Genomic DNA, 27159 nt, shown 5'->3' with positions numbered 1-27159 from the left:
ATATTACATACCCGGAACCGCACGCGGTAATTTGCATTCGGGAGTGCTCCACGAGACGAACCGTGAGATTGACAATACAGCATAGCTGTACTGAGACCAAATGTGGAAACTGAGACACTCTTGCCCTAAAAAGACTATGCCGACCCACTTCCTATCTCGCGCTTCTTGCACAAATCACGCCAGTACCTACAGTAGTGAGTTACAGGGGTATTAAATCTGGAAAAGTCCATAAACGAGCCGTGGAAGAACCTATAAAACCATACAATAATCCATGGACCGTCAAGACCTTCCCGGTGGGGAGAAGACTGGCTGTCAGTCAGCCGTAAACTGTCACAGCCAGTCACAGCCAGGCAGGGCCAGCCTGGCCGAGCAAACGATTTTCAGGGTCGAGGGGTCGAGGCTCTTTTCGGCGGTCAGAGAACCAATGACATATCAGCCGAGACAGCTCAGCTCCACGGCCCCGTCGGGTCTCGTTCTGGCTGGCCGCTCCGTCGGAAGGAACCAACTGTAGGGCTCGCTACCCGACGATACGCCGTAGAGACGGAGGTATGGCCGAGTCCTCGTATTAAAGCTGTGAGGAGATTTTTGCCGTGCGCTGAGCCTCTGACCGGCCAGAGATTTCAGGTGGCCATGCCGTGCACCGTAGCTGGTAATCCATTCAGGTAGATAAAAACCCAGCGGAGATTCTGGCCCCGGCGATTGCAAGAAAGTGTTTCAGCAAAGCCGGTTAGGATTGTAGTTCAATCTGGGAGAACTAGCACTGTCAAGTTGTTTTATTCACCACCTCTCCTCCACAGTGCCACAACGTCAACGACTCACCGACACACCCTAGCCCGGCTACTGTCAACAGGCTACGGCGCATAGTCAGCCTTAGCCTCGTCTCGTCTTGTCTCGTCTATCGGAATCGGGGAGCCCCGTCCTCTAAGAGGATCAAGGTGGACCTCGTGTTTATTCTTAGCAATAGTGCTGCTTCACGTTTCATTCGCTCTTGAGCAGCTCTTATCATAAGGCTCAGCTCTTCGCCAACCTAGCACAGGGGTTTAGTCTCAGAATCTCAGTTTCTCGAAGGTTGCTGCTGCGTTTGGTCTTTTTTTTTTTTCTCTTATCATCTTTTGACATTCGTTTGCTATTGTCCACGCTCGTTACACTCACAGCCAGACGAAGCAGACGGAGTTCATGTGGGCGTCAATATTATAGACTCTTAATTCCGCAGTGCATCTTTCCGCACCCCAGTCGTTCGTTACCTACCGGATCTGCGCGGATCGAGGTGCGATCGAGGCCTCTTTCTCGCTTCATCAGTTGCTATGGGGAGGCTCCAGCTCTCCAGCGGGCTGAAGGCCGTCGCCCTGCTCACATTCGCAGCGACAACAGCATGCTGGCCATACGACGAGTCCCTCGTTGACTACAACGTTAACACGAATAAGTCGGCCACAAACCCCGCCGACTACTGGGGAGAATGGTCGGGTCACAAGTACCACCCGTCGCCAGAGAACTGGCGGTTTCCGTTTTACACACTCTTCATGGACAGATTCGTGAATGGGGATCCAACAAATGATAACATCAACGGGACCACGTTTGAGCACGATCTCAATTCAAATCAGATGCGTCATGGCGGTGATGTCGCCGGGCTGGTTGATACGCTGGATTACTTGCAAGGGATGGGGATCAAGGTGCGTTGCCGCTGTTATTCGTGAATGACTGGTCAAGATATAGCTGCATGCTAACGATGCGATAGGGATTGTACCTTGCTGGAACGCCGCTCATGAACCAGCCCTGGGGTTCGGATGGGTATTCGGCGCTTGACACTACCCTTCTCGACCAGCACTTTGGCACGATCCAGGTCTGGCGCGACGCCATCACCGAAATCCACAAACGGGGGATGTACGTTCTCTTCGACAACACGATCGCTACGTGAGTACCTCGCCTCCCTGCGTTTTGCAATCATTTTGTAAAGAACCTAAGCCTGACACTAAACTACTGCAGCCTCGGTGATCTCATCGGTTTTGAAGGCCATCTCAACGACACCACGCCCTTCTCCGAGAAAGAACACAAGGCCCTCTGGAAGTCCAACAGACGGTACGTCGATTTCGATATTGGCAACACCTACAACGCCACCTGTGATTACCCGCGCTTCTGGTACGAGAATGGGATGCCAGTCAATGAGTCCATGACCGCGGGCCTCGTCGGGTGCTATGACAGCGACTTTGACCAGTACGGTGACATTGAAGCGTTCGGCGTCTGGCCAGACTGGAAGCGTCAGTTGGCAAAATTTGCGTCCGTCCAGGATCGGTTGAGAGAATGGTATCCTCCTGTACGTGAACGGCTGATCCGACACACCTGCATGATCATTGCCTCCTTTGATATCGACGGGATCCGGTACGACAAGGCGACCCAAGCGACTGTCGATGCGTTGGGGGACATGTCCAAGGCGTACCGGGAATGCGCACGGGCTGTCGGCAAGGAGAACTTCTTCATTGCGGGTGAGATCACAGGAGGCAACACGTTTGGGTCTATCTATCTCGGACGAGGACGGCAGTCGAACCAGGTCGATTCGGTGGGGAATATCTACGACGCCATGAAACTGACAAACGAGTCGGATCCGCAGCTGTTCCTGCGCGAGGTCGGCCACGAGGCTATAGACGCCGGCGCATTCCATTACTCAACTTACCGTGCCCTGACCCGCTTCCTGGGAATGGACGGGCAGCTGGAGGCCGGTTATGACGTCCCCCTTGACTGGGTGCAGGCATGGGGAAACATGACTGTGACCAACGACCTGATCAACGCCAACACGGGCAAGTTCGATCCCCGCCACATGTACGGCGTGACGAACCAGGATGTCTTCCGCTGGCCGGCAATCGAGTGGGGTGTTGAGAGGCAGATGCTGGGCTCGTTTATCACCACGCTGCTGCTGCCGGGCATCCCGCTGCTGCTTTGGGGAGAGGAGCAGGCGTTCTACGTGCTCGATGCGACGGCGTCAAACTACATCTATGGACGACAGGCCATGTCGTCTGCGACCGCGTGGAAGACGCACGGCTGCTTCTCACTCGAATCGAGCCAGTACTACCAGTGGCCGCTTGTGGCCGCACTCGACGGCTGCAACGACGAGACGGTCACCCACGACCACCGGGACCCGAGCCACCCGGTGCGCAACATCATCAAGCACATGTACCAGATGCGCGAGCAGTACCCGATGCTCAACGATGGGTTCATCATCGAGACCCTTTCTAAGAAGACGGAACCTGTCTACTACCCCGGTTCCAACGGGACCGAGACCGAGACAGGCATGTGGTCGGTCCGCCGTGACAGGAACGAAGAGACCCAGGACTTTGGCTCGAGTGACGACAACGAGCCCATCTGGCTAGTCTATAGCAACATGAACCGCACGCACGACTACACATTTGACTGCTCCGACAACGACACGGCCCTCATTGCCGCCTTCCCCTCCGGCACCAAGGTCAGGAACCTCTTCCACCCGTATGACACGCTGACCCTTGGCGACGGGCCCAAGGAAATGGCCGTTGGCAACTCGACTGAGCTGGTAGGCTGCTTACCAAACCTGACGCTGAGCCGGTACGAGTTCCGTGCCTATGTCAAGGACGAGCTGTGGAAGAAGCCCCGGCCGATGATCACCAAGTTCCAACCCGGCGACGACGAGGCCAACGGCCACGACAGCCCGCTGCGCTCGACCGTCGCTCCAGATGCGTCCGAGACGGTGCGGTTGACGCTGCAGTTTTCTGAGGCGATGGGCTGCGATTCTGTCACAGACTCCATCTCATTTAACTCGTCCACCGAAACCGGCAAGATGCCCTCGATCGACGCCTCCACTGTCCAGTGCGGGAATATCTCTGAAGTCGCCAACAGCAACGTCACCGGGCACATCCCCGGTAAGTGGCAGTGGGCTGCAGATCTGACGGGGGTGTACAACGGCATCCACCGGGTCACCGTCAACAACGCCAGCAACGCCGACGGAGACGACTCCACCCACGCAGTCGACCACTTCCTCTTCCGGATTGGGCAGATCGACAACCCGATGGTCTTCACCTCTGCCAACTACTCCAGCAGTCTGTTGCATGAGAAGGAGGACGGCACCTTCTATATCCAACACCATGCCGCCGGTGCCGACAAGTACCGCTACTCGACGAATTGGGGCACCACGTTCTCTGACTGGAAGACGTACAAGGGAGGTAACGACACGATCACCATGCTTCCCTGGAACGGCACTAAAGCGCAGGAATGGGAGGGACATCACGTCCGCGTCGAGTACTGGTCCCGCTGGACCGGCAGCAGCAGCCACGTTCAGGAAGGCGATTCCGGCTGGAAGTACAAGACGCCGCGTCGCTTCCCACATGTCTTCTTCAACGGGCCCTACAACCAGTACGGGTACGACGGGGGTCTAGACAACCAGATCGAGCTGGACGCGGGCACCGGCGGCGACGGATACTGGAAGTACCACTTCACCTCGGAGTGGCCTGCCGTCGGGCAGGTGAACGTCTGGGGCATCAATCCGGATGGCGAGCCGGATCAGAGCTGGGTGATGGGCGACGTGGACGGGGACAAGGTGCTCGACCGCATGCCGCCAAGCGCGCTCTCTGCTACGCTGATCAACATCACCGATCACCCAACGCACCCCTATATCTCGTGGAAGCTGTACATCAACGACGCGACGATGCGGTACTACCTCATCCCCGCTGGCCACCAGAGCGGGCAGATCGCCATGTTCGTCCTCTTCTGGATCATCCCTCTCCTGTCCGGCTCTGCCTGCGTCTATATCTTCATGAAGTCCTTCTACAAGGTCAAATTCAACGAGATCGGCGCTGCCGGCGCAAGCACGGAAATGAAGTCACTTGTCCCGCTTGCTCTCCGTCGACGCATGAAGCAGCTCGCCTCTGGAAATGGCAAAAATGGTCCGTCATTCAACCCGCTCGTGCGCCTTGCTGAAAAGTCCGGCTTCATGCAGAGCACGACTGCGTTGGCCGGTGCGGCCTCGGGCAAGAGACGCATGGTCCTGATCGCGACCATGGAATACGACATCGAAGACTGGGGGATCAAGATCAAGATTGGTGGTCTGGGAGTGATGGCCCAGCTGATGGGCAAAACACTCGGCCACCAGGACCTTATCTGGGTGGTGCCTTGCGTCGGGGGCGTGGACTATCCTGTTGATACCCCTGCGGAACCCATGACGGTCACCATCCTGGGTCAGGCATACCAGGTGAACGTGCAGTACCACGTTCTGAAGAATATCACGTACGTCTTGCTTGACGCGCCCGTCTTCCGCCAGCAGACCAAGTCGGAGCCGTACCCAGCGCGCATGGATGACTTGGACTCTGCAGTGTATTACTCCGCATGGAACCAGTGTATCGCAGAGGCGATCAAACGGTTCCCTGTTGATTTGTACCATATTAACGATTATCACGGCTCTGTCGCGCCGCTGTACCTGCTACCAGGCACCATCCCCGCCTGTCTGTCGCTTCACAATGCCGAGTTTCAGGGTCTATGGCCGATGCGAACACAGAAGGAGAAAGAGGAGGTCTGTTCCGTGTTCAACCTGGATGTTGAGGTCGTCCGCAACTACGTGCAGTTCGGTGAGGTGTTCAACCTCCTCCACGCAGGAGCGAGCTATCTCCGCGTTCACCAACAGGGCTTTGGTGCCGTCGGTGTCTCAAAGAAGTACGGCAAGCGTTCATATGCTCGGTACCCGATCTTCTGGGGCCTGCGCAAGATCGGAAATCTGCCAAACCCCGATCCGTCTGATGTGGGCGAGTGGACGAAGGAGGACAGCCTGATCAAAGACGAAGACATCAAGGTGGATCCCGAGTTTGAAGCAGGCCGCGCTGAGCTCAAGAGACAGGCACAGGAGTGGGCTGGGCTGGACCAGAACCCTGACGCCGATCTTCTGGTCTTCGTCGGTCGTTGGTCCATGCAGAAGGGTGTTGACCTTATCGCAGACGTTATGCCCGCAGTCCTTGAAGCACGACCAAATGTGCAGCTCATCTGTGTTGGACCTGTTATCGACCTCTATGGCCGCTTCGCGGCGCTCAAGCTCGACCGCATGATGAAGGTGTATCCCGGACGCGTCTTCTCACGACCTGAATTCACTGCCCTGCCGCCGTATATCTTCTCCGGCGCGGAATTTGCGCTCATCCCCTCCCGTGACGAACCATTTGGCCTGGTCGCCGTCGAGTTTGGCCGAAAAGGTGCGCTCGGCATTGGAGCCCGTGTTGGTGGACTGGGACAGATGCCTGGATGGTGGTACAATGTCGAATCGGTCTCGACATCCCATCTCCTTATGCAGTTCAAGCTCGCTATTGAGGCTGCCCTTTCGTCCAAGATTGAGACACGCGCTATGATGCGTGCTCGCTCTGCTAAACAACGCTTCCCTGTCGCGCAGTGGGTAGAAGATCTGGAGATCCTACAGTCGACCGCTATCCAGGTTCATGAGAAGGAGGTTGCCCGCGGCCATGCAGGCGGCCGCCCAATGACACCGATGACGGCCTCTGGAGCTACGACGCCCAGCGGAATGATGACGCCCACTACAGGATCCCGTGGCTTCAAGCCTTTGTCCCAGGGCGTCGGCATGGGCCTCTCGGTGCCGCACTCCCGGGAGAGCAGCTATTCGAACCTCAACCGATTGAGCGAGTATGTTGCGCAAAAGACCCCGGGCGACTCTCAGCCGCGAGAATCGTCCGGTCTGCAGCGCTCGCTCTCGCTCGGTGTCCGGTCTGGTCCTGGCCATCGTGGTCGTGCGCGCAAGCAGAAACCCGGCGCGGACAACATCCCGGAGGGCAACGAGGACGGCAGCAGCAGCAGCGATACTGAGTCTATCCCTGACTACTACGATGACGAGTACACCCTCACCCCGGCTCAGATTGAAGAAAGTAGACGGGCTCAGGCAACCCGTTCCATATCCTTCAGCCCCGAGACACTCCAGCCACCCCGATCTCCCCTGCCCGTACCTCCCATGAGTCCCGGGACGCCACCGTCGGCCGAGCAGACACTGCTGCCTCCGCCAAAACCCTTCGCTGCCGCTGACGCTGGAAACCGACTTAGTAGTGCATCAGTGTTATCCCTAGACTCGGTCGTGGGTGGGAAGAAGGACTTTAAGCTCCAAAAGGTCGACCCCTTCTTTACCGACAGCAACGGCGAGTATGCTCGGAACTTCGAACAGCAGCTCGAGAACCTCAACGGCTCTAACTCCGAGTCACAGCTGTGTATCGAGGAGTTCCTGGTCAAGTCGGAACGCCGCTGGTTCAACAAGTTCCGTGATGCAAGGCTGGGTCGTCTGCGCTCGCCCACACCGTCTGTCTTCCGCGACAACCACAGTCACGGCCGTGGCTCGCCCGATGGATCTATGTATGTGGACGAGGCAGGCCACCGTAATAGTGGCGATGCCGTGCACGACAACGGCTCAGATGACACAGACGATGAGTTCCTCCTGGGCAAAGACTACGTGCCTCCCACGGGCCTGAAGAAATGGATGCAGATCAAGATCGGCGACTGGCCGGTGTACACCCTCTTCCTCGCATTGGGCCAGATCATCGCTGCAAACTCCTACCAGATCACGCTGCTGACAGGTGAAGTCGGCCAAACAGCCGAGAAACTGTACGGAATTGCCACAACCTATGCCATAACCTCAGCCCTCTGGTGGCTCGTCTTCCGGTACTTCAAATCCATCGTCTGCCTCTCCACCCCCTGGTTCCTGTATGGAATTGCGTTCCTCTTCATTGGCTCCGCGCACTTTGAATCCGACTCATTCACCCGCGGCTGGATCCAGAATGTCGGCAGCGGCTTCTATGCAGCGGCTTCCTCGAGCGGATCCATCTTCTTTGCGCTAAACTTCGGTGATGAGGGCGGCGCACCGGTGAGCAAGTGGATTTTCCGTGCATGTGTGATTCAGGGCATTCAGCAGGTTTATGTCATTGTGCTCTGGTACTGGGGTTCGACGATGGCATACCAGTCCAGCCAGGGTCTACTCACGGCGGATAACAAGATCTCGAATACGTGGAAGATGACGTACGTCCAAAACAACCCTAACTTTCCCCTAAGCAATATACAGGAGAACTCGCTAACAAACTGATACAGCGCCATTTGCTACCCGATCGCCATGTTACTCTGGGCCATCGGCCTCCTGCTGATCTTCGGCCTACCAAACTACTACCGCCAGAAACCTGGCAAAGTACCCTCCTTCTACAAATCCCTTTTCAGACGCAAGATCGTGCTCTGGAACTTCGTCGCCGTCATCCTACAGAACTTCTTCCTGTCTGCCCCCTACGGCCGCAACTGGAGTTTCCTCTGGACATCCTCCCACACAAAACCCTGGCAAATTGTCATCCTGTGTGTCATATTCTTTGGTCTTCTGTGGTGTGCGTTCCTTTACATCGTCGCTGTCCTTTCGAAGCAGCACTCCTGGTTCCTGCCAGTCTTCGCATGCGGCCTCGGCGCCCCCCGCTTCCTGCAAATCTGGTGGGGTGTTTCCGGCATCGGATATTACCTTCCTTGGGTTGCCGGAGGGTATACTGGCGGCGCACTAGTGAGTCGGAGTATCTGGTTGTGGCTGGGTGTGCTAGATTCAATTCAGGGGTTAGGGTTCGGAATCATTCTCCTCCAGACTCTGACCCGGATGCATATGTGCTTTACGTTGATCGTCAGCCAGGTCCTGGGATCTATAGCAACGATCGTTGCGAGGGCGTGTGCTCCAAATAATGTTGGCCCGGGACCTGTGAGTCCTGATATCACGAAGGGAGCGGGCGAACTGGCGAACGCCTGGTTCTGGGTTGCACTGTTCTGTCAGTTGCTTGTCTGTGCTGGGTTCTTGCTGTTTTTCCGCAAGGAGCAACTTGCGAAGCCTTAAGGGCAGATAATCATAATGTTCTTTTTTTGTATACAGTGGCTCATTGGGGCGTTGCTGACATTCCTTGTTCTACAATTTTCTTTTCTGCATTGTTGTTTCACGGATTTTATGTATTGTATGTATATAGACATGGCTGGTTGGCTGCCCAGTGAGGTAGTCGAGACCCCATCATACATTAATCAGAGACTCAAGAAATATGATTCATGCTAATGTTGACAATGTATATTCTTGATTTTCGGCTTAGCAACTGTGGTTTGGTAAATTGGCTAGAACGGCTCGCGTAGGAAACAGGTATGCTATACTGCAACCGTAATTGAACCTTTGGCTATTGCACTGGGTCTATGTACGATATCTATATAGCATTTATTGACATTAACATGCGATTTTGTACTATTGCAAGGCTTGATATATTTGGGGAATGACCCCCTCTTGGATTAAGTACCAAGCTTATCAACTACCTACCCTCATCAATACAGCCTTCTCAATTGGGTGCTTTGTTAGCAGATGTTGCAACAAGAATATGAGGACCTTTGTAAACCAATACTAATCCTATGTCCGTAACACATATAATTAGATGATTTCTATAATGCTTTATTCATCCTTGTTTCTTTGGGTCTTTGGTCTAGTACATCAGTTGCCTACGCGCTTTGTTAAATAATCGCCCCCAAGAGCATTTATTTACCTGTTTGTCTGCAGTAGAAGTACATGATCATGGCTCCCATCAATGTGGTGATTTCACAACTTCATTTCATGCACCATCATTCAACACATTGGCAACTCGCACCTGACACATCATGGAGTTCCTACTAATAAAACATGGATGATCTAGTAGATCCTCCACAAAACCGCCTGATCGTGGACATTGCCGTTGCAACTCATCTCACCCATCGCCCCAACGAGTCCATCCTTGTTACCAAACTGTGCAATTGCGTCGTTGATAATATCAATGACATCTTGTCCTCCATCAACAAAGTTGACGTTGCCGTCAACCTTCGTAGCCTCCACGCCAAAGTGACAGGATGCATGAGAAGCAATCTCGCGCTGGTTCTTGCCGGCAACTTGGGTTCTCCATTCAGTACCGCCGTCATCCTGGATATTCAGTAGAATTTGGCGGCAGTCCTTGATTTTGGGCGATGCGTCACTGGTCTGGTCCACAAATGTCGACTTCCCGCAATCGTCCTTGCCGGCTGGGATATCGCAGGGGTAGTGTGGTGTAGCGTTCGGGTTGCTCTGTGTTTTCCAAGATTGAAAAGCGCGCTCGGCGCTGCAAACGGGAATACTCATATAGCCTGGGGCTGTCACGTCGAGGTTTGTGGGGTCCGTTATGACCTCGTCGTTAGTCGGGTCTCCATCACCAGGCTTCGCAGTGTTCTCCCTCCCATGTTTAATCCAGGTGCGGACCGAGCCCGTCACCAGGCCTTCCTTTGTGATGCCATAGTAGTTACTACCGCTTGTGATATACTCGAGGCCTGTCGGTGCGGAAGACGTGTTATCGCGGCATATTGTCTGGCAGGGGCCTGAGTCCGTCAAATGAACACAGGGACATTCCCTTGCATCACCATCTGGATATGCAAGGTAGTGTTGGTATTCGCCAACGCAGACGTCAGTTGCATTCTGAGTATCCTCGTCGAACCACTTGCTGATATCTTTGGATTCACCACAGCGGTGACCCGCATCAATGATGAAGGTGTAGGACCCAGATTGACGCCACAGGGCTGGAATGATGTAACCAGTGATACACTTTACAATGTTGGTGCGTAATTCGTCTGCAGCATTTTCCTTCACCTTTTCTTCGTCACCATCTGGCGGGTCACCGGTCGCGTTTCCAGGGATCAACTTTCCGTCGGAGATGATATCGGTGAGAGTCTTGATTGACTCCGGGCTTCCGTCAAAAAGGTTTGTGAGAACAATAAAAGTGACACTGTCCCAGCCAGCGATGACCTGGCCCATGTGGGCTGAGAAGGCATCTTGCGTCTCGACGTCCCAGCCGGCCTTGCCGGGTCAGGCAACATGTCCTTGGCGATGGTTGTACTTTGTCCCATGAGTGTCATAGCGGTATCCTTCGCATCCTCAATTGCGGTGCTTCCCTTGTTGATGAACCAATCTTTGTTCCTCAGCAATCTGTTGAAGTACGGCGCGATGGTCCCCAGGGCCCCCAGGGTAAGCATGTCAATCAGCAGCAACAGCCAGTCCTGGTCATCCTCTGGTGGGATGGGTGCAAACTTGTTCTCCATATCCTTGAGCGCCGCGCTGACCTGGGTAAACGCCTGCCACAGGGCGTCATGGTAGTTCTTGTACATCTCATGGATAGTCGCCAGCGAGTTCCAGATCAGCTGGCACGCAGGGCCGGAGGTAGCACTGTCTGGCCCCTTCTCACACTCCAGCCTGCTACAGCTTTCCGAGAGCAGATTACCACAGTCCATGTGCGCACCGAAATGAGTGGTCATTTCGACTGAGTCATGGATGGAAACTAATACCATTTGGTTCGTCGGTGTCAGATTCGAATAACATCTGCCCATGCGGCATTAGCGCCTAGTTCCGTCCACCGGTCCGACGGGGTGTAGTAGGCAAACTTCACGACCCGGTCGTCCTCGCAGTCAAAGTCGGTCCAGTTACCGTTGCGCGATGTGTCAGCCTTGGGATTTTCACCAGTTTTTATTGCAGCCTTGAATTGTGTCCACGTTGACAATGGTGGGGGCCAGCGTGGTACGTCTGCAGATCACTGGCCCAGTCTGAGGTACCTCCCAAACCCCAAGCTGCGTAGAGGGATGTGCGCGCCTTCTTGGTTGAGGCACTCTTGTACCCTGCCCATTCGTCTATCATAGATGAGGATATCACTGTTGCTGCTGGTATCGATGAAGCTCTTCACGACTCGGAAAGAATCCTCCATGATGTCTGCAATCTCAGCATCGGCAGGATACCCAGCTGTGCCCATGCACCTGCCCTTCTTTGCGTTGGAATTCAGGCGGTCTCCGGTGTACTGGCACTCTGGGCCCCAGCAACTTGGATCGGCCATTTTGAAGGATCGTCCGTAACTTGTGACACCGACGACGACCTTCTCTCCAGGTATGCCTGATTTGGTGATCATAGCAAGTGACTGTCTGGTTTCGGTGAGGTTGACCTGGCTGCGCAGACAGTTCCCATTGTCGCAGTCTTCCTGAGAGTTGCTGTTATGCGCATCCCACTGCCCGTGGAGATCGTATGTCATGTAGACAATATAGTCAACAACCTTGGCAATTTGGCTGATAGGGAACTGTTTTAAATACCAGTATCAAGATGGAGCGGCAATAGACACAGACTTTACAGGCAGCAAGTTCTTGAACATTCTTGAACACGACAAGAAAGGCCAGGTAGTTGGGGCCTTCTTCCTCGGTACCAGGGTCGAAGTCGGGAAGGTCAGGGGCACCAGTATATTCCCAGTCGCTATCCACGCCGTCGAGGTCGTTTTCCTTGATAAAGTTGGCAATATTCGTTGCCATTGTGAACCTGTTGCGGGTAGAACGCCGTTGCGGAAGATTTGGTATGTCGCAGCGCCAGTTGAGAAATCCCACCCACCAAACGAGAGAGTCCGCTTGACGCCGGTAAGGCGCTTGAATTCACCAAAATTGTACGTTGAAAACTCATCACCAACATCGACCTCCCAAGTATCGGAAAGAAAGCCAAACCCTAAGTGGAGTTGCGTGTACTTGGACGTGTCAATCTGCGAGGCATCCTGGAACAGGCAGTCTCTGCTCATACAGTAGCCTTCATAATAGGCAATCTTGATACCGCCAGATCCACAACCCTTCACAACATCCATGCCACAGTTGGAAATACGCCCGTAGGTGCCTTCCTTCGCAGTTCCCGAAGCACCAGTGTTGGTGTCAATGCAGGAATCCCTGGTGATACCGCACTGTCCTCAGATGTTGCAGCAGGCGTTCAATGGGCACGGGTTAATGTCAGCAATATCAGAGCCGTCAGTCGGCGGAGTGGTCCCTGGTACCTGAGGACCGCACTTTGCATTCGCAATCTCCGCAGGGAACGGCGGAGTGCCCTCGCTCAGGCGAATAATAGTCTCCGCAAACAACGGATCGCAACCGCCGAAACCCCAAGTGTTCTTGTTGAACTCTTCAATGTCTTCACTTTCGGACTGTACTCGGTGGGAATGTTGTCGCAGTTGTCGTCGACTTGGACCCTGTAAATACTGCACGAGCCGTCTGCGTTGGGCTTGAGTGCGAAATCGGGGAGATCTCCCTCGGAGCAGCAAACATGCTTCCTAGGCTTCAGGTTAGAGCAGAAGTCCGAGCCTGGATTGTACTTGGTGAAGTCAGCTGGGGAGATGCCACATTGACGGCAAGTTCCGGACAGCCATTGCCCATGTCGACCTGGACGGTAGAACATTTCCCATCCGCGCGGGTGATCAGGCGACGAGCCCCGATGGTGGAATTGGTCGTGGTGTTAGTCTGCAAAAGAGGTTTATCGAACTTGGTTGTGCCGGTGAAGTTGGTGGACTCCGCAAACGACAGACAAGTGCCGTTAGCCCAGGTCTTGATGGCGTTCTTGATCGGGGCAAAAGTACCATTGCTGGTTGCCATGATACCGAAGACGTGCGTGCTGTCATAGCCCGGCCCGCAAAGCTGCATAGCCAAGCTCGGCGCTGAGATCTCAAGACTGTCAGAGTTATCCTCGAACAGCTTAAGCGCCGATTCGCCGAGTCCCTGATTCAACAATTCCTTACCGATGTACAGCCCGATCATCGCCTGGCCAGACTGGCCATAGATGGTGAAGGGCCTATCGATAGCTCCATGACCGCGCTCGGCATACTCCCTCAACTGCCTAACAAGGGAGCCAATTCCGCCGCTCGCCAGGCCAAACCCCTCTTTCCACCACCCCAACTGGTACTCTACCTTGACTTCCTGGGCAGCCGCACTCTGTACAGATGAGGCAGGAATGTCCATGAAATCTAACCCATACGACGAGCACGCCTGGATCCGGTCCGTGGTACCCTTATCGTCCACGTCGTCGTACAGCCCAAAATTGTAAAACATTGTCTCTTTGCATCTTCTGATCTGCTTGAAGTTCGGGAGACGGACCAGTTTCTGGTATCTGCACCGGAGACGTCGCAGCGTTCTGGGCACAAGGATGCACCGCGGTACCCTGGGCTTGCACCTATGCGGACATCGGGGGTTGCACCTGCAATAGCTGGTGCCGCAGAGAGCAGGAGGCCTGCCGCCGCGGTGAGCCAGGTCAAGGCCAGCATGGTGTGTGGCCCCGAGAGGGGAAAAAAGGCAAAAAGGGAAAGAAAGAATGGGAAGGAAAAGAATTGAGTCAAGAAAAGAGAGTATAGTTTTGAAATGAGGGTAAAGAACGTGAAGATCACAGGGCAGTGATTTGCTGATTGTATAGGACATAGGCGCCATGTATATGACCTTTACAAAACACCCTCGCATCTTTCCGATCCAACTATCCTCAGTCAACCTGGGAGAGAGCCTTGTGCCAATTTCGGTCGCCTTCATTTAATCTTCCATTAAGATTAGCGTCGACGTGAGTCAGACCATCCCACTTCACTTCGCACTTGTACACACTCTTACAAGCTCGATTCGCTAAGCCCATTGTGCCCTTTGAAGACAATTAGCCAACAAATTTTGGCGAAACATCCTTCAAATGCTGGACAAGCCGTGATTTCACCGGTGACATTTAAAAGAAGAAAGCCATGAAAAGGAGGTTCCTCCTTACTAATCAATGTCCAGCACCTCGCTCGTTTGTGTATCTGTTTGATGCCTTATACCGCTTGTATGGCAAGGATATCTCCTGTATAGCGAGAACCTTCTTTTTAAGCGTTTGAAAGGTATAAATTGACTATACAGACCGTAGTTAGGAGAAAAAGACCTTCAATTCAATCGTTCGTTATAGATATTGATTACAACCAAATTTGACGCTAGCAACCACCTCAACTTCTGCGGTTAGGGTCGCTAGGGCTAGGCTTTGGCACTTGTCCAATGCGAACCAGATTACAGGGACAAAGGGTACCTGCCAAGACCTTGGCACAGTGCCAAGCTTTGTCCCTGCGGCGGGAGGCACACTGCAGTGTTGCATTCTCTCGCTGTTGGCTTGCTTATTGCACGGGCTTAGCGAGCTTGGGATTATCGCGCCCAGAATGTCCCTGACTTAGGGAGTTGGACAGGAACAGAGGAATTACAGTACCATATTTACGGTTGAACTCAGCGCAGAGAAATCATGAATTCTGGACTAGGAAGCGCCTAGTGTGTTACGCCACTACATAATAAACACTTCAATAAGCCCGCAAGGCCCAACAATCTGTAAGTGGCGGCCCTGCTTCTATGCTTCGCTCGCTTATTGACTGGAAATTACTCAATACTCCCTTACCTAACCCGATTAGGATATAAAATTGCACTGCACACACACGGAAAAGACTAGGGATTCAAACTTTAGTGGTACACCTGAGGCTCGGTTGCATGATGCATCAGCTTCAGCAACCAATCGATGAGGAATGCTAATATGCTTCACCGACCAGGAGATGAAGCGGCTGTATACTTATGTGGGTATTCTGTAGTTATACAGTTACCCAGACAGGCAAATCACAAGGGCATCCCGATTAATACAAACATTCTTCGTGGACACCCAAGGATATGAATCTAGACTTGCAAGTATATTAACCTCTGGGGGATATTCAACTATTCGGCCTTCACACTCCGGTATCCACTTCATTGCGCTAGTCTTTTACCACAAGAAAACAGGCCTAGTAATATAACAACTAACCGGGGTTTTTGGAGGTTCGACGACACCAAATGTAGTGGCAAAGAAAATGAGCCGCAACATATGGGTGGGGAGGTGTATTGGGATACAGGCCGGAAGGCACGGCGCACGTCTGCCTGTTGCGGATGACTATATAAACCTTTACTGAAACCGTGGTAGCTGAAAGATCTCCCCGTACTGATGCAGCTTTCCACGTGGTATTCGATTAGCCCATCTGCCCTTAACAAGGCGTCGCTAAACAATATATCAAGTTGCTTACAGAGTCAAAGCCCACGACCCTCAAATGCAGCTCACCCATTTCGTCGCCGCTGGACTCGCTCCCGCCTTAGTCTCCGCGTTCTCTCGCCGCGTCGTCGACTGCACGTTTTCTGTGCCCGCTTCTGCGGGAGATACGTGCGAGACATTGGCGGGAAGTTGGGGCCTGGACGTCGAAACTCTACAGCAGCTGAACCCCGGCATTACCTGTCCTGATCTCGATACGAGCAAGACATACTGTGTTATCGGCACTGTGACTGATGAACCGGGAACAACGCTGACGACGAGTTCGTGGAAATCTACTACGACCACGACCACCACTACCACCACGAAGTCAACCACAACCACCACCACGACAGCTCCCAGCAACTCGCCCACTATGCCTGGATTTGTCAATAATTGTGATGGCTTCTACAAAGTCTCTTCCGGCGACCAGTGCGATACCATCGCCAAGGCCCATGGTATTACGACGGCACAGCTATTGAGCTGGAATAATGAGATAAATGACAGTATGCCACCTGCATCCCTTACCTGCATTGATTCTTGAGGCAATAGCTGACCTCCTTCGTCTGTTCCTAGGCTGCTCCAACCTCTGGATGGACTACTATATCTGCGTCCACGTTCCCGGCACGACCACTTCATCCAGTTCCCCCGAGCTAACTAAGGACCCCTCGGGTCCTACGCCCCAGCTTCCAGGAAGCGCGGATAACTGTGATGGATTTTACCAGGTTTCCTCGAGTGACAGCTGCGATAGCATCGCCAGGGCAAACGGTATCTCGACCACACAGTTCAAGGAATGGAGCACCGCGATTGACGAGAGTACGGCCCTCTCTTCCTTCTCTTTTTTCTCCCTCTTCTCTCTCTTCTCTCCCTTTCACTCATTTAGTTTTAACTCTTTGTTAATGTGACAAACCCCTTAATAGACTGCACGAACCTCTGGCTCGACCACTACGTCTGCGTGCACGTTCCCGGCGCCACAACTAGCACAACCACCTCCTTGTCTCCGGAACTCACATCCGGCCCGACACCGCAGATGCCTGGCGTTGTGTCAAACTGCAAATCCTACCACCTGATTGCGGACGGAGACAGCTGCTGGAGTATTTACACGGCCGCGGGAATCACGCTTGCGCAGCTGCGTCAGTGGAATACACAGCTTGATGCTTCCTGCTCGAACCTCTGGCTTGGGTATTATATCTGCATTGGGGTTTGAGCGCCAGATTGGTTTTAAATGTACGTAGGCGTAATAACGGTGTGAGGGCCAGAGGGGATGTGGGCTTGATATAACCACGATATTATTAGCCCTATCCAAAAGCATAATACTGTATCTGGATATCTGGCTACTATAGCTTTGATCTCTGATGGACCGCTATCTAGTCTGCAGTATGTACACGTTAATCTAATATACAAGCGCGATCCAGCTTAGTTGCGATCCGCAGTCCCGCAGCAGGCCGCAACCCACTGCGGCAGCTGGGAGGGATGCGTAAATGGGCCCGCCGGATTCTGATTATTTCAATGTTCCTCAAATGACGATTAGTTGGTCATGGCGCAGTCACACAGGTTGGCTCGGGGAGTTTATGATGGTTCAGATCTTGTGTCACGAGAGAAGTGACTTCTGCAGTTCGTTGTATAATGACTATGAGTGCCGTCCAACTTATTTGTTGGCTTGGAGAAGAGATATGGTTTGAAGACCAAAAGCCTCTGATGAAGTGTCCGCTACTAATTCTTGCTAATCCATCACTGAGAGACATGGTCCTTACGATAATCAACACCCATCAAACCTGGCCTCCCGCGGAATCTTCAAACTAGCCAATCCATGACTCTGAGTCTTCTCAACAGCACCACAAACGCCAGGGAAGCACAACTGCATGCGAGATACGATGGTGGCAGCAGACACAGTCCCCTGCACTCCATCTGGTATGTAGGCCATGACTAAATAATGGCCGTTGAGTTCGCCGAGCTCGTAGGCATTCAGATCAGTCATCTGCTGGGATGGGTTGTGGATCTATTCGAGCATGGCCTCGACAGCTGCAGCCTCCATAGGTAAGGCACAGACCCACGCGATCATGCATTCATCGAGCTATAGGGTAGCCATCTTCGGTATAGAAGGAACCAGAGAGAAAAGTGGAGCCAAAACCAAAATATACACTCTAAGTAGGGGAAGAACCCAATCACAGCGCCTGATGAAGTAAATGAACAACTGAAAAGGAGAGGGGTAACTGTACTGAGGCGCCCTCCTGACTCACTCCGCCTGCCAATTGTATGAATTCTCATATGATGCCGGGAGTTTGCAGAGTGTAGGTGACTTCCCAAGGTAAAGCTTCATACGGTACTCTTTTAGTCTGTACAGCTCGAATTAACTACCTACGGCAGACATGGTCTAGTCGCCAGCTGTGGCGCTAAGGAAGAGCCAAAGAGTGGGAATAGGCAAGTTAAACCTGAAATCCCCTGCAGGACTGAAAAATCTTGTGCAATCTATGAGATTAATGGTCACGTTTCCACGTAAACATGACATCACGCCTGGCTAGGTCGGCAACAAGTGCAAGGCGTGCTAGAGCAGCTTTAAAACACCAGGCCATCCGAGATCTACATTCAAACTCTCACAATGAAACAGAGATTTATTCAGATATAACAAGAAAGAAGACGAGTCACGTAGCGGGATAGACGTACTCAAGAAAAAGCAAGATGCAATCTGTTCTCCAGCCTATTATCGGCCCCAAGAAGACGGTCGAAGATCTTTCCGGCCGTGTTGCAATAATAACGGGCGGCGCGTTTGGCATAGGGTGAGCCTCTGGCCCCTAAAGTAGATTTATGCTGATAAACTGCCAGCTATGAGATCTCCCGGACGTTTGTGCTGAACGGCGCCCGCGTCATCATGGTCAACCGCAAGGAGGACCAAGGGCAAGAAGCGATCGACAAGATCAAGGAGGAAGCCGGGTCCGATGCAAAGATCGAGTGGGTGCCGTGTGACATGGGCAATCTGGCCCAAATCAGAGAGGTCGCGTCGAGATTTGTCGAGAAGGAGGAGCGGTTGGATCTGGTCAGTCGCGCTCTGTACCCTGGTGACGAGATATAGGTACCTGGAATGCATATGAGTATACAGGGCTAAATCTTCTTTAGCTTATCCTATCAGCAGGCATCAACGTGCATCAGTATGGAGAAACACACGACAAAATCGAGCGGCACTTCCAAGTAAACTGGCTAGGGCAGTTCTACCTGACGAATCTGTTGTGGTCACTGCTCCGCAAGACCTCGAAGATGCCAGACACGCCTGCGCCTCGGGTGGTCTTTGAGTCGTCTGAGCAGCACCGCGCGGCACCGTCGGGGGTCAAGTTCGGATCTCTCGAGGAGATCAACGACCCTGATCTCGGACCGCTGGAGCGATACGGGCGAACGAAGCTTGCTATCATTCTCGGAGTCAAGTACGGTCTTCTAGAGAAAGTCATCAAGCCTGATGGTGACAACATTTATGCTCTCTCCGTCCACCCCGGCGCTGTAAGTCTCTCTGCTTCCTCATGATCAGTTAGGTTCTGGATCGTGAGGCACTAACTGGAACAGGTCAACACGGCTATGCAGCAGCAATGGAAAGATGCGTACCCTGGCCTCTTCGGAAAACTGTTGACGACGGTCATGTTGGCTGCTGGGCGCAATGTCGAGCAGGGCTCGTACAGCGCGCTTTACGCAGCGACCAGCCCGGAGGTAGAGGAAAAGGGTTGGAACGGATATTACCTGCAGGATGTCGGCCAACCCGGTAAGGAATCAAGTCTCGCCTCAGATCCCGTCCTGGGGGCCGCGCTCTGGGATCTCAGCCACCGGATGATCAGGGATATTCTCGGGAATGATGCAGTGGCGGATTGGACTTCAGCATAGCACTGCCTGGATACTTGACTTCGCCTGGTGTACATTAACGAATGCCTTTATTATATTTTTGAAATTGACGTGGTATGATTGATAATATATTTCAGGAAGATCCACTTTGAACTATGTTATTAAGGACACTGAATCATTAGAGCTATATGAGGTAACCTTGCATCACGCATCGTTTTTTACGTTAGATCGGGAGATTTCTTGCTTGATCTCTCAATAGTACATCGGTGTCTGGCAAGTTATGAAGCTCCTACATCAGGTCCTATGAATTGTCTTGGCTCATGGCTGAGTGTGCAAAGCCTTCCTGCCCGTTTGACGTCGGCAGCCCTCTCGAAATTGGAACGGATGATGGTATATAGTTTCAGCTTAAGACGCCGCTCTGGCATTCTCTCCTTGACTGCTCAAGCGTTGGAAGTGGAGTGGGAAAAGGGCTTAGAATTCCCTATAACATGGCAAATCCCGAGGGTGCAGTCACCCGCAGGCTGTTTACGTGATTTTCGTAAAACAGAGAGATTGATACAGTCATGGCTGATACAAGGCGATACCGAAAGCTTTTTGGCTGCCTAGACACGTGGCTGAGGCCGAGTCTGCGCAGTATGGCTCAGATATCCCAGGCGCAAGAACCAACTCCTACCTGCCCCATTGCTAAGCAACTTTTATAGACCCCTATTGATTCTGTGGGATTTAGATGTAGTACTATATATCTTGGTTTGAATAATTCTACTAGACGCAAAAACAACCTTCATGAATACTGCCGAGAAGGCGTTTCCTGGACAGAACAAGCTAATTTGAGGCACAAATCATCAGACTTGTTCGAAAGACACCTCCATATCCAGACGTTATGCTCTGTGTCTTACCATTGCCAGCAGGCCGAAGTGGCCTCAATTTTTGCGTCCGTTCGCCTCTCAAGCTCATTATGAAGGGCTGGTTGTGTCGCACTTGATATTACCCTTAATCCCAGTATTTAGTCAACACGGACCCTTTGCACAATAACAACCGGCCCCGTATATTCCCTTCTCCCCTTAAGCACATACATAATCAGACTAATGACGAAAACACCGCCGAATATCACAACACTCCAGTTAAAAGTCTCGGCCGTGACATGCTTCTGACCTGGCCAGAGACTCCAGAAGAGCGCGAAACTCGAATAGACCAGTCCGATTATGTTGACCGGCAACCCCCAAGAGCCCATATCCCATCGTCGAGCTGGCAGGGTCTCGGGACATTTGACCTTCCTGTAGATGACGCAGCTGATCGAGATGATGTAGCTGTACATCAAGGCCGCGACGTTGAGCGAGATAATGGCGTTGAACGCCGTTTCAGAGCCGATGTTGATAAGCGATAATAAGCAGCTGATAAGGCAGGAGAGGAAAATCGCATTTACGGGGATCTTGCGCCGCTTATCAACGTGCGCAATCCAGTCCGCGAATGGGAGACCCCTGTCTCGCGCGAAGGCAAAGGTCTGACGGGACGTCGAGGCGTTGAAGAAGATGTTGCTAAAGATCACCGGGATCAAGATGATCGATGTCAGCCCATTGACACCCGCCGTGGAGACGGCATTTCTGAAGACGTAAAGAAACGGGAACCCCGTTTCGTCAGAAAGCGCATCCTCGACAGAGGGGATTGAAAAGAGGTATGCAATCAGCAGGACGATGGCCATGATGCCGTTGGTGAAGTAGCCCCAGGCTATGGCGAGAGGGACATTGCGGCCGGCATTGCTGACTTCTTCAGACATGTGCGCTGTTGCGTCGGAACCTGTGCTCATAGTTATCAGTGTACTCCGCCACGACAAGGGGGTGGGCGAGGGTTTTTACTCAGTGAGCCATAAATGGCACTGATCTGCCCGATCATGACACTCAGTCCTATACTGCTCCAACCTCCCTGGTTCGACCATTCTGTGAACACCGACTTGGCGGTCCGATGGGGCGCCATGGCCCACAGCACGATGAGTATAACGCACCATGATAGCACGTGGAATATCATGAGGAGGTTATTGAGCACGGGCATGGCGTCAGAGGCGTAGACATTGAAGATGTAGATGACGAAGATCATGGCAAAGACGAACAGCGTCCCGTGCCAGTTTTCAGGGCTGTAGTCTGGATTGCGGATCGTGATCAGGCCCTGAATGATCGTACCCGTGAGGAAGGAGCCCGATGCAGAACCGGCCTGCCAGGCGAGGACGGACATCCAGCCTGGGTGGGCAGAGCGGTCAGTTGGAACCGGGACTGCATAATGGGGGAGAAGATGGCAGAGGCCAGTTACCTGTAAGGTAGCTGAGAAATTTCTGGTATCGCGGCGAAGCGAACTCGGAGACCCAGTGGTACTGTCCGCCGGATGTCGGTGCCCTATCGATGTGAGTTAAGGGATAAATAAGCGTCAGGTACGTGCTTACATCGAAGCCATCTCTGAGAGCGAGGCAATAATGAACCCAAAGCCCACAAATGTCCAGATCATCGACCAACACATCCCGGCCAGTCCTCCGTTCTCGAGGCCTTCAGTGTTCGAGCTAAGCCGCAGAATGGATTAGCCCTATTTCGGTGCGAAATATAGAGGAGAGTGGCACATCAAAACAAACTCCCAGGTCGCCTGTAAAACCGACGCAAAACTCAGTGCGGCGACGGGACGCAGATTTCGCTGTCATATTCAAGACTGTGAGGGTTGGAATCGAATTGACGGTCAGATCGGTCAACCAAACGCACCTTCAGTTCCTGGACCTTTCCCATGCGATGCATATCGGTATCGTCGAGCACCGTTCCTGCCTGTCTCCCTCCCTCATGGCTCCCTGCCGGCGAATGGACCTCGACGTCCATCGTCCCGAGCCGGGGCGGTTTGGTGTGCACCTGCATGATAACGATGTTTATCGCGTTATATGACTTCCTGTCAAGCTAGCAGGGGAGGAGACGCAATAAGAAAAAATAGAAAAATAGGAAAAACAGAAAATTCAAGTGAAGGGGGAGGGGATGAAATGAGACGGAGGTCAGGGTCAGCAGTTGAGGCTGGGACGCAAGGGGCACCATGAAAGGGAGAAAGCGTGTCTTCCACGTTAAATGCCCCGAATGCGATCAGATGCTCTGCTTCAGCATGAAAGCTGTGGCGAGATCAACAAAGCAGAGACGAGCCGGGCTCGGCCGTTTGGACTTTTGAGTCTGTTGAATAGGCTCGGCCGGGCGAGGAGACGGCTCCTCTCCTTTGTATTGGCTATGTGATCTCCCGCCAAGTGTGCTTGTGTGGTACAACCTGGGCTTCGATGCATTAGTGGCTGCTGCATTCCTTTGTGGTCCCGTCAATCGAGACGATCTGAGGATGGTGTCGCATCTTGTCGAATATGGTTGGCCGAACTGGGGATGGCTTCGACCTTTTTAGGGTTGGCATCTCGAGGGCGCTATCAAAGCTCACCGTTCTTCGAGTCCTGCTCGAGTCCGCTAGCAGTTCAACAAGGGACCCCGGGCTCCTTATGCTTTCTCCGGAGTCTATTAGAGATCTGCATAGAAGCTCGACTAGTTCGAGTGTTTTTCTGCACAGAAACCCTCCCTTGCTGCATTTCCTGTACGACCAATCGCTCAACCACGCAATGCCAGTGGTCACATTCCCCGTGCACGTTCGGCAAGTAATGGAATGCGCGTGCAACCGGCCGGGTCTTTTTTGCAACCGAATTCCTTCAGCTCGTGGTCAGCGGTCCGGAACCCCTTTGAAACATTGCCACGAGGACTCGACATCGCTGATTTCACAATAAAAAGAGCTCGGTTTGATTCGACTGAGTCGATCGTCGGACCCGCTGCCGCGGTCCCTCACAGTCAAAGCCGCACCTCCTCGCTGCTGCCATGGCAGGCGCGCACAGCGTAAAAAGCAAAGCAAGTCCTGCATGTCCTCTCTTGCTTGTTAAAACCTCGACCGGCCCCAATGATCCGCGTCTTGTCCTGTTCTCTTGTTTACTAGCTCTTCATGTCATGTCGACCTCCACGTTTCCCCCCGGTGTGAGGGCCCCGCTTACAGCGGATAATGAGAACGACCATAGCGGGCTGGTCGTCGTCCTCACTTCGTTCTATATCGTGCTGACTCTGGCAAGTGTCTTGGCGAGGGTGTTTTCGCTGCATCGCAAACGAATCGTGCAGGCGGACGACTATGTTTTCGCCGGGCTCGTGGTGGGTTTACCTAGCCAGTCTCCCTCTTGTCGCGCCAATAATATAGGATTGGGTTTCGGGGTCTGATAAGCGACAGGCTATAGCGTTCACCCAGGCTTCGGTCGCGTTAGCACAAGTTCACTATGGATGGGGGACACGCATCGGCCCTAGCTCTGCGACTGGCCAGGCTCGGATGCTCAAGGTACGTACCGTTCCTTACCGGTCTGCTATGCCTTTCTAAGGGAAGACAATGGGATCAAGGCCGGGTATGCCGCCGACATCCTCTTCATTGTTGCACTAGGGTTTTCGAAGATATCGACCTGTCTGTTTTACGAAGCGCTGTTTTCCCAGCTGCCGCGTCGGGTTATCCGTTCCATCCTCGCGGCGACGATTATCTGGACCGTGGTAGCTCTGTTCCTTGTCGCGATCCGGTGTCGAAACGATCCGTGGCACGATATCAGTGCACAATGTGGTAATCTGGTGCGAGTCCTCCGTCTTGGTCTTATATACCCTTCTATTTATTGGGATAGGTCTAATCGAGGATGTAGTTCGCTCACTGGCAAGCCGTGACGGCACTCGACGTTGTGACTGAAGTGCTGCTCGTAGCCTACTCGGGCTGGGCTGTCAGCACTGTGCAGATAGCTTCGAGGAAGAAGCTCATGGTCTTCTTGGCTCTGGGCGGCCGCATCGTGTATGTACCTTGCGCGTCTTTTTTCCTCCATCCTGCTCAGACAATCTAACACAAACCCTGATAGACTGATCCCCCTCTCCGCCCTCCGGCTCTACTACCTCAAGCGCCAACTCTCCTCGCGGTACCCGACCCTCCTCGGCGCGTACACATCAACGACAACAGAGATCTACCTTTCACTCAGTATTGTATGTCAAATCACCTCTTCATTTAAGTTCATCATCGCGGTATACGAAGACAAGGACGGGATCTCGTATACAGATCGGTATGCGCGGTCAGCGTATAAATCCAAGTCGGGAACTGGGGTGTCAACGGATTCCGAGGGGAATACGAACCGGAATTTCTCATATAGTTATAAGCATAGCCATGCCGGCGGCGACCGGGCGAGACTCGTCGGCGATACACATAATGAGGAGGGACCTAGCGGTAGTGGGCTGCAGATTCTCAGGTCTGTGCAGTGGAGTGTGGAGGATGAAGCTATTGAGCTTGATGAGAGAGCGAGGCCTCCGGCCGCGGCTCAGCCAATCTACCAGTCTTTGAGATATTGACATATGATGCTGTAATAAGCCGGACGGTAAAATCGTCGACGGGGTATGTATGTATAGATTTATAGTAATACTCACTTCTCTCCGCTGCCATTGAGCGGCTCAACCTTGAGTATAGCAGTGTAAAGGCCAGTTGCATAAAGTTGCCTGGGTTGCTTTGGGTCTATCTACCTAGGGCTGAACAACTATGCCTGCCAAAGTGGTATCAGCAACCTAGTATGTTAGGATTGTAGCAGCCTGTGAACTGCCTGTCCCCTTGGCAAGTACTACTACAATGAACTGCTTTATACCTATTCACCTCAATGAAGCCGAGAGCACTTTCATATCCAGCCTCTTGTAAGCCCTCTCCATACCCTTTCAGCAGCTATGTTGCTATACCCTCTGACAGAGACTTGGGCGAGCAATAATGCTTAGTCCCGTATCAGGTACCCCGGTTCCTATACCAGAGTTGAAGCCATCGAAATTTCGTTCACGAAATTTCTTTTCATCCAAGCTGGCGCAAACAACGAGATCTGCTCAGCTATTGTTGACCTATCTTCCGTCACTGCAGTTGGTCGGTCGGTGACCATAGATCTAGGTAACCCCGGCTACAAACATCGGCCTAGTGGAGCTCACACAGGAGCGATAGAGCATTTATTCAGCTGCTTCCCCTTCCCACACCTCATCAAACGACCTTGGGGACAACGGTCCTGAATATGTGTAAGCCGGCGGGGCACCCTCAGTAGCTTCAGCAAGCTCAAAACCTAGATTCTTCTTCTCTGACCTCTCAACCTTTGCAACTACTTCAAACGGTAGTTCGGTTAGTTTGAACTCATTTGTTCTCTCAGCACACACAAGCACAATCGACACACTTAAAAAGTATCTCCTGCAGATATTGAACGTCTGAAAGGAGACGTCCGTATGCCTCAGCATCAGCGGGCCGAATTCCATTCCCAGATCTACTTTCCCCGAGACTGGCTTATGCAGGGACGTCCGTGATAATATCTCAATCTTGTCCTCTAGATCCGCTGATATGGCGCCCATTATCGATGGCGCGGCTCGGGCTGCTGTTCGACTGATTACCGTAATAGATATTGACTTCATGATCATCTGTGGGAGAGATGTCACCGAAGAGTCCTCCATGTGCGGCGTAATATCTAACGAACATTGGACCTGAGTAGAACTAACTACTCTCGTTGGATATGAAAAAGATGCCGTGAAGCTGAATCTGGGCAGCTGCCCAGGCGCAAACCAGCCCTGGATCTTCTCCCCCGTACTCAAACTCCGCCCCTTGTTCTCTGGAAGTAATAGCATGCTGCGGATACTGAAGACTTGTTCTTTCCGCTGTTGGTATATCTCCGCTGCGCGGTCGCTTTCGCAGTCATCCGCGACTGCAAAATCAGGCATGAAATTCAGCCTCACTTGTTCAGAGAACAGTGGCCTAGTGCTCGAGAAGAGCCCTCGCTGCGGTTTCATAGCCTTTGCGTCAATGCGATATTCGATCGTACAGGAGACCCTTCTTGCCTTATCACCAGTCTCGATTGCAAAAACCGGCGGCAGGGGATGATTAGCGTCGCTCCGGAAAGGCTGCCTTTCCGGCCATTTAACCGAAGATCGCGCGGCTGTCGGAAATGAGAACTGGAATGGCCACTCGTGTCTGCCTGGTGGCAGGGCTTCTCCATTTAAATGTACCAGAATCTTCTCCTTCTCGAACAAGATGCACCTGCTGCGGTAGTTTGCAGCGGGAGCTCCAGATCCCTTGACTTTTTGAATCCGTGCCTTGGAGCGACCAGTAAATGACAGTCGGATGTCTTGGAAGCTCGTTATACTTGAGGATTCAAAGATAACCCGCCCGTAGATAGTCTCGTTGCCAAAGTAGCATGGTTTGTGGTTGTCAAGGTGGATTGTGAGTGGCATTTTGAACAGTCTCGAGGATTTTAACGTCAATGCGACTGTTGCCGTGTGATGAAGCTGGAGCAATTGAAAGAGCTGTCTAGGGAGTCCACCCTATATGTAGGTAAATGTCTATCCACTAATTCATTATTCATAGACGGATCCAAACTTTATGGTGTGGAGTTAACGTTTACTGGCAAATCAGGCGTC

The 27159-nt window shown here is 52.7% G+C and overlaps 7 protein-coding genes across 7 annotated transcripts; 4 read left to right on the top strand and 3 right to left on the bottom strand.

The window, feature by feature from the left end:
• Positions 1-1048: 1048 nt before the first annotated feature.
• Positions 1049-9065, top strand: ags1 (alpha-1,3-glucan synthase Ags1). Its single transcript, XM_073745373.1, has 4 exons — positions 1049-1670; positions 1736-1911; positions 1984-8010; positions 8080-9065. Exons 1-4 carry the CDS (start codon positions 1305-1307, stop codon positions 8846-8848), a joined length of 7338 nt encoding a protein of 2445 aa, XP_073592994.1. The 5' UTR covers positions 1049-1304; the 3' UTR covers positions 8849-9065.
• Positions 9066-9673: 608 nt separating this feature from the next.
• BDW70DRAFT_170562 (chitinase) lies at positions 9674-14087 on the bottom strand (the record flags this gene model as incomplete). The annotated part of the gene is made up of 10 exons (XM_073742965.1): positions 9674-10815; positions 10881-11359; positions 11559-11652; positions 11687-12101; positions 12172-12297; positions 12351-12726; positions 12778-12977; positions 13016-13144; positions 13174-13878; positions 13917-14087. 10 exons carry the CDS (start codon positions 14085-14087, stop codon positions 9674-9676), a joined length of 3837 nt encoding a protein of 1278 aa, XP_073592993.1.
• A 1800-nt stretch (positions 14088-15887) lies between these two features.
• BDW70DRAFT_162863 (uncharacterized protein) lies at positions 15888-17069 on the top strand (the record flags this gene model as incomplete). Its single annotated transcript, XM_073741207.1, has 3 exons — positions 15888-16368; positions 16439-16678; positions 16783-17069. The coding sequence occupies 3 exons, from the start codon at positions 15888-15890 to the stop codon at positions 17067-17069; spliced, it is 1008 nt and encodes a 335-aa protein (XP_073592992.1).
• A 1381-nt stretch (positions 17070-18450) lies between these two features.
• On the top strand, positions 18451-19759 carry BDW70DRAFT_142259 (short chain dehydrogenase/reductase family protein). Its single transcript, XM_073737901.1, has 4 exons — positions 18451-18639; positions 18686-18896; positions 18977-19351; positions 19415-19759. The coding sequence occupies exons 1-4, from the start codon at positions 18542-18544 to the stop codon at positions 19724-19726; spliced, it is 996 nt and encodes a 331-aa protein (XP_073592991.1). The 5' UTR covers positions 18451-18541; the 3' UTR covers positions 19727-19759.
• Positions 19760-20687: 928 nt separating this feature from the next.
• Positions 20688-22533, bottom strand: BDW70DRAFT_152730 (putative GABA permease; the record flags this gene model as incomplete). The annotated part of the gene is made up of 6 exons (XM_073739488.1): positions 20688-21478; positions 21538-21915; positions 21986-22068; positions 22116-22229; positions 22287-22357; positions 22423-22533. 6 exons carry the CDS (start codon positions 22531-22533, stop codon positions 20688-20690), a joined length of 1548 nt encoding a protein of 515 aa, XP_073592990.1.
• Positions 22534-23670: 1137 nt separating this feature from the next.
• Positions 23671-25080, top strand: BDW70DRAFT_170561 (uncharacterized protein; the record flags this gene model as incomplete). Its single annotated transcript, XM_073742964.1, has 5 exons — positions 23671-23865; positions 23942-24046; positions 24106-24324; positions 24393-24535; positions 24600-25080. 5 exons carry the CDS (start codon positions 23671-23673, stop codon positions 25078-25080), a joined length of 1143 nt encoding a protein of 380 aa, XP_073592989.1.
• Positions 25081-25633: 553 nt separating this feature from the next.
• On the bottom strand, positions 25634-26973 carry BDW70DRAFT_170559 (uncharacterized protein; the record flags this gene model as incomplete). Its single annotated transcript, XM_073742963.1, has 1 exon — positions 25634-26973. One exon carries the CDS (start codon positions 26971-26973, stop codon positions 25711-25713), a length of 1263 nt encoding a protein of 420 aa, XP_073592988.1. The 3' UTR covers positions 25634-25710.
• Between the last annotated feature and the right edge of the window lie 186 nt (positions 26974-27159).

This window comes from Aspergillus foveolatus, assembly GCF_047715535.1.
Source record: "Aspergillus foveolatus strain CBS 279.81 unplaced genomic scaffold BDW70scaffold_57, whole genome shotgun sequence".
Classification (NCBI taxonomy): Eukaryota; Fungi; Ascomycota; class Eurotiomycetes; order Eurotiales; family Aspergillaceae; genus Aspergillus; species Aspergillus foveolatus.
This window is presented reverse-complemented; position numbering and strand designations above follow the sequence as displayed.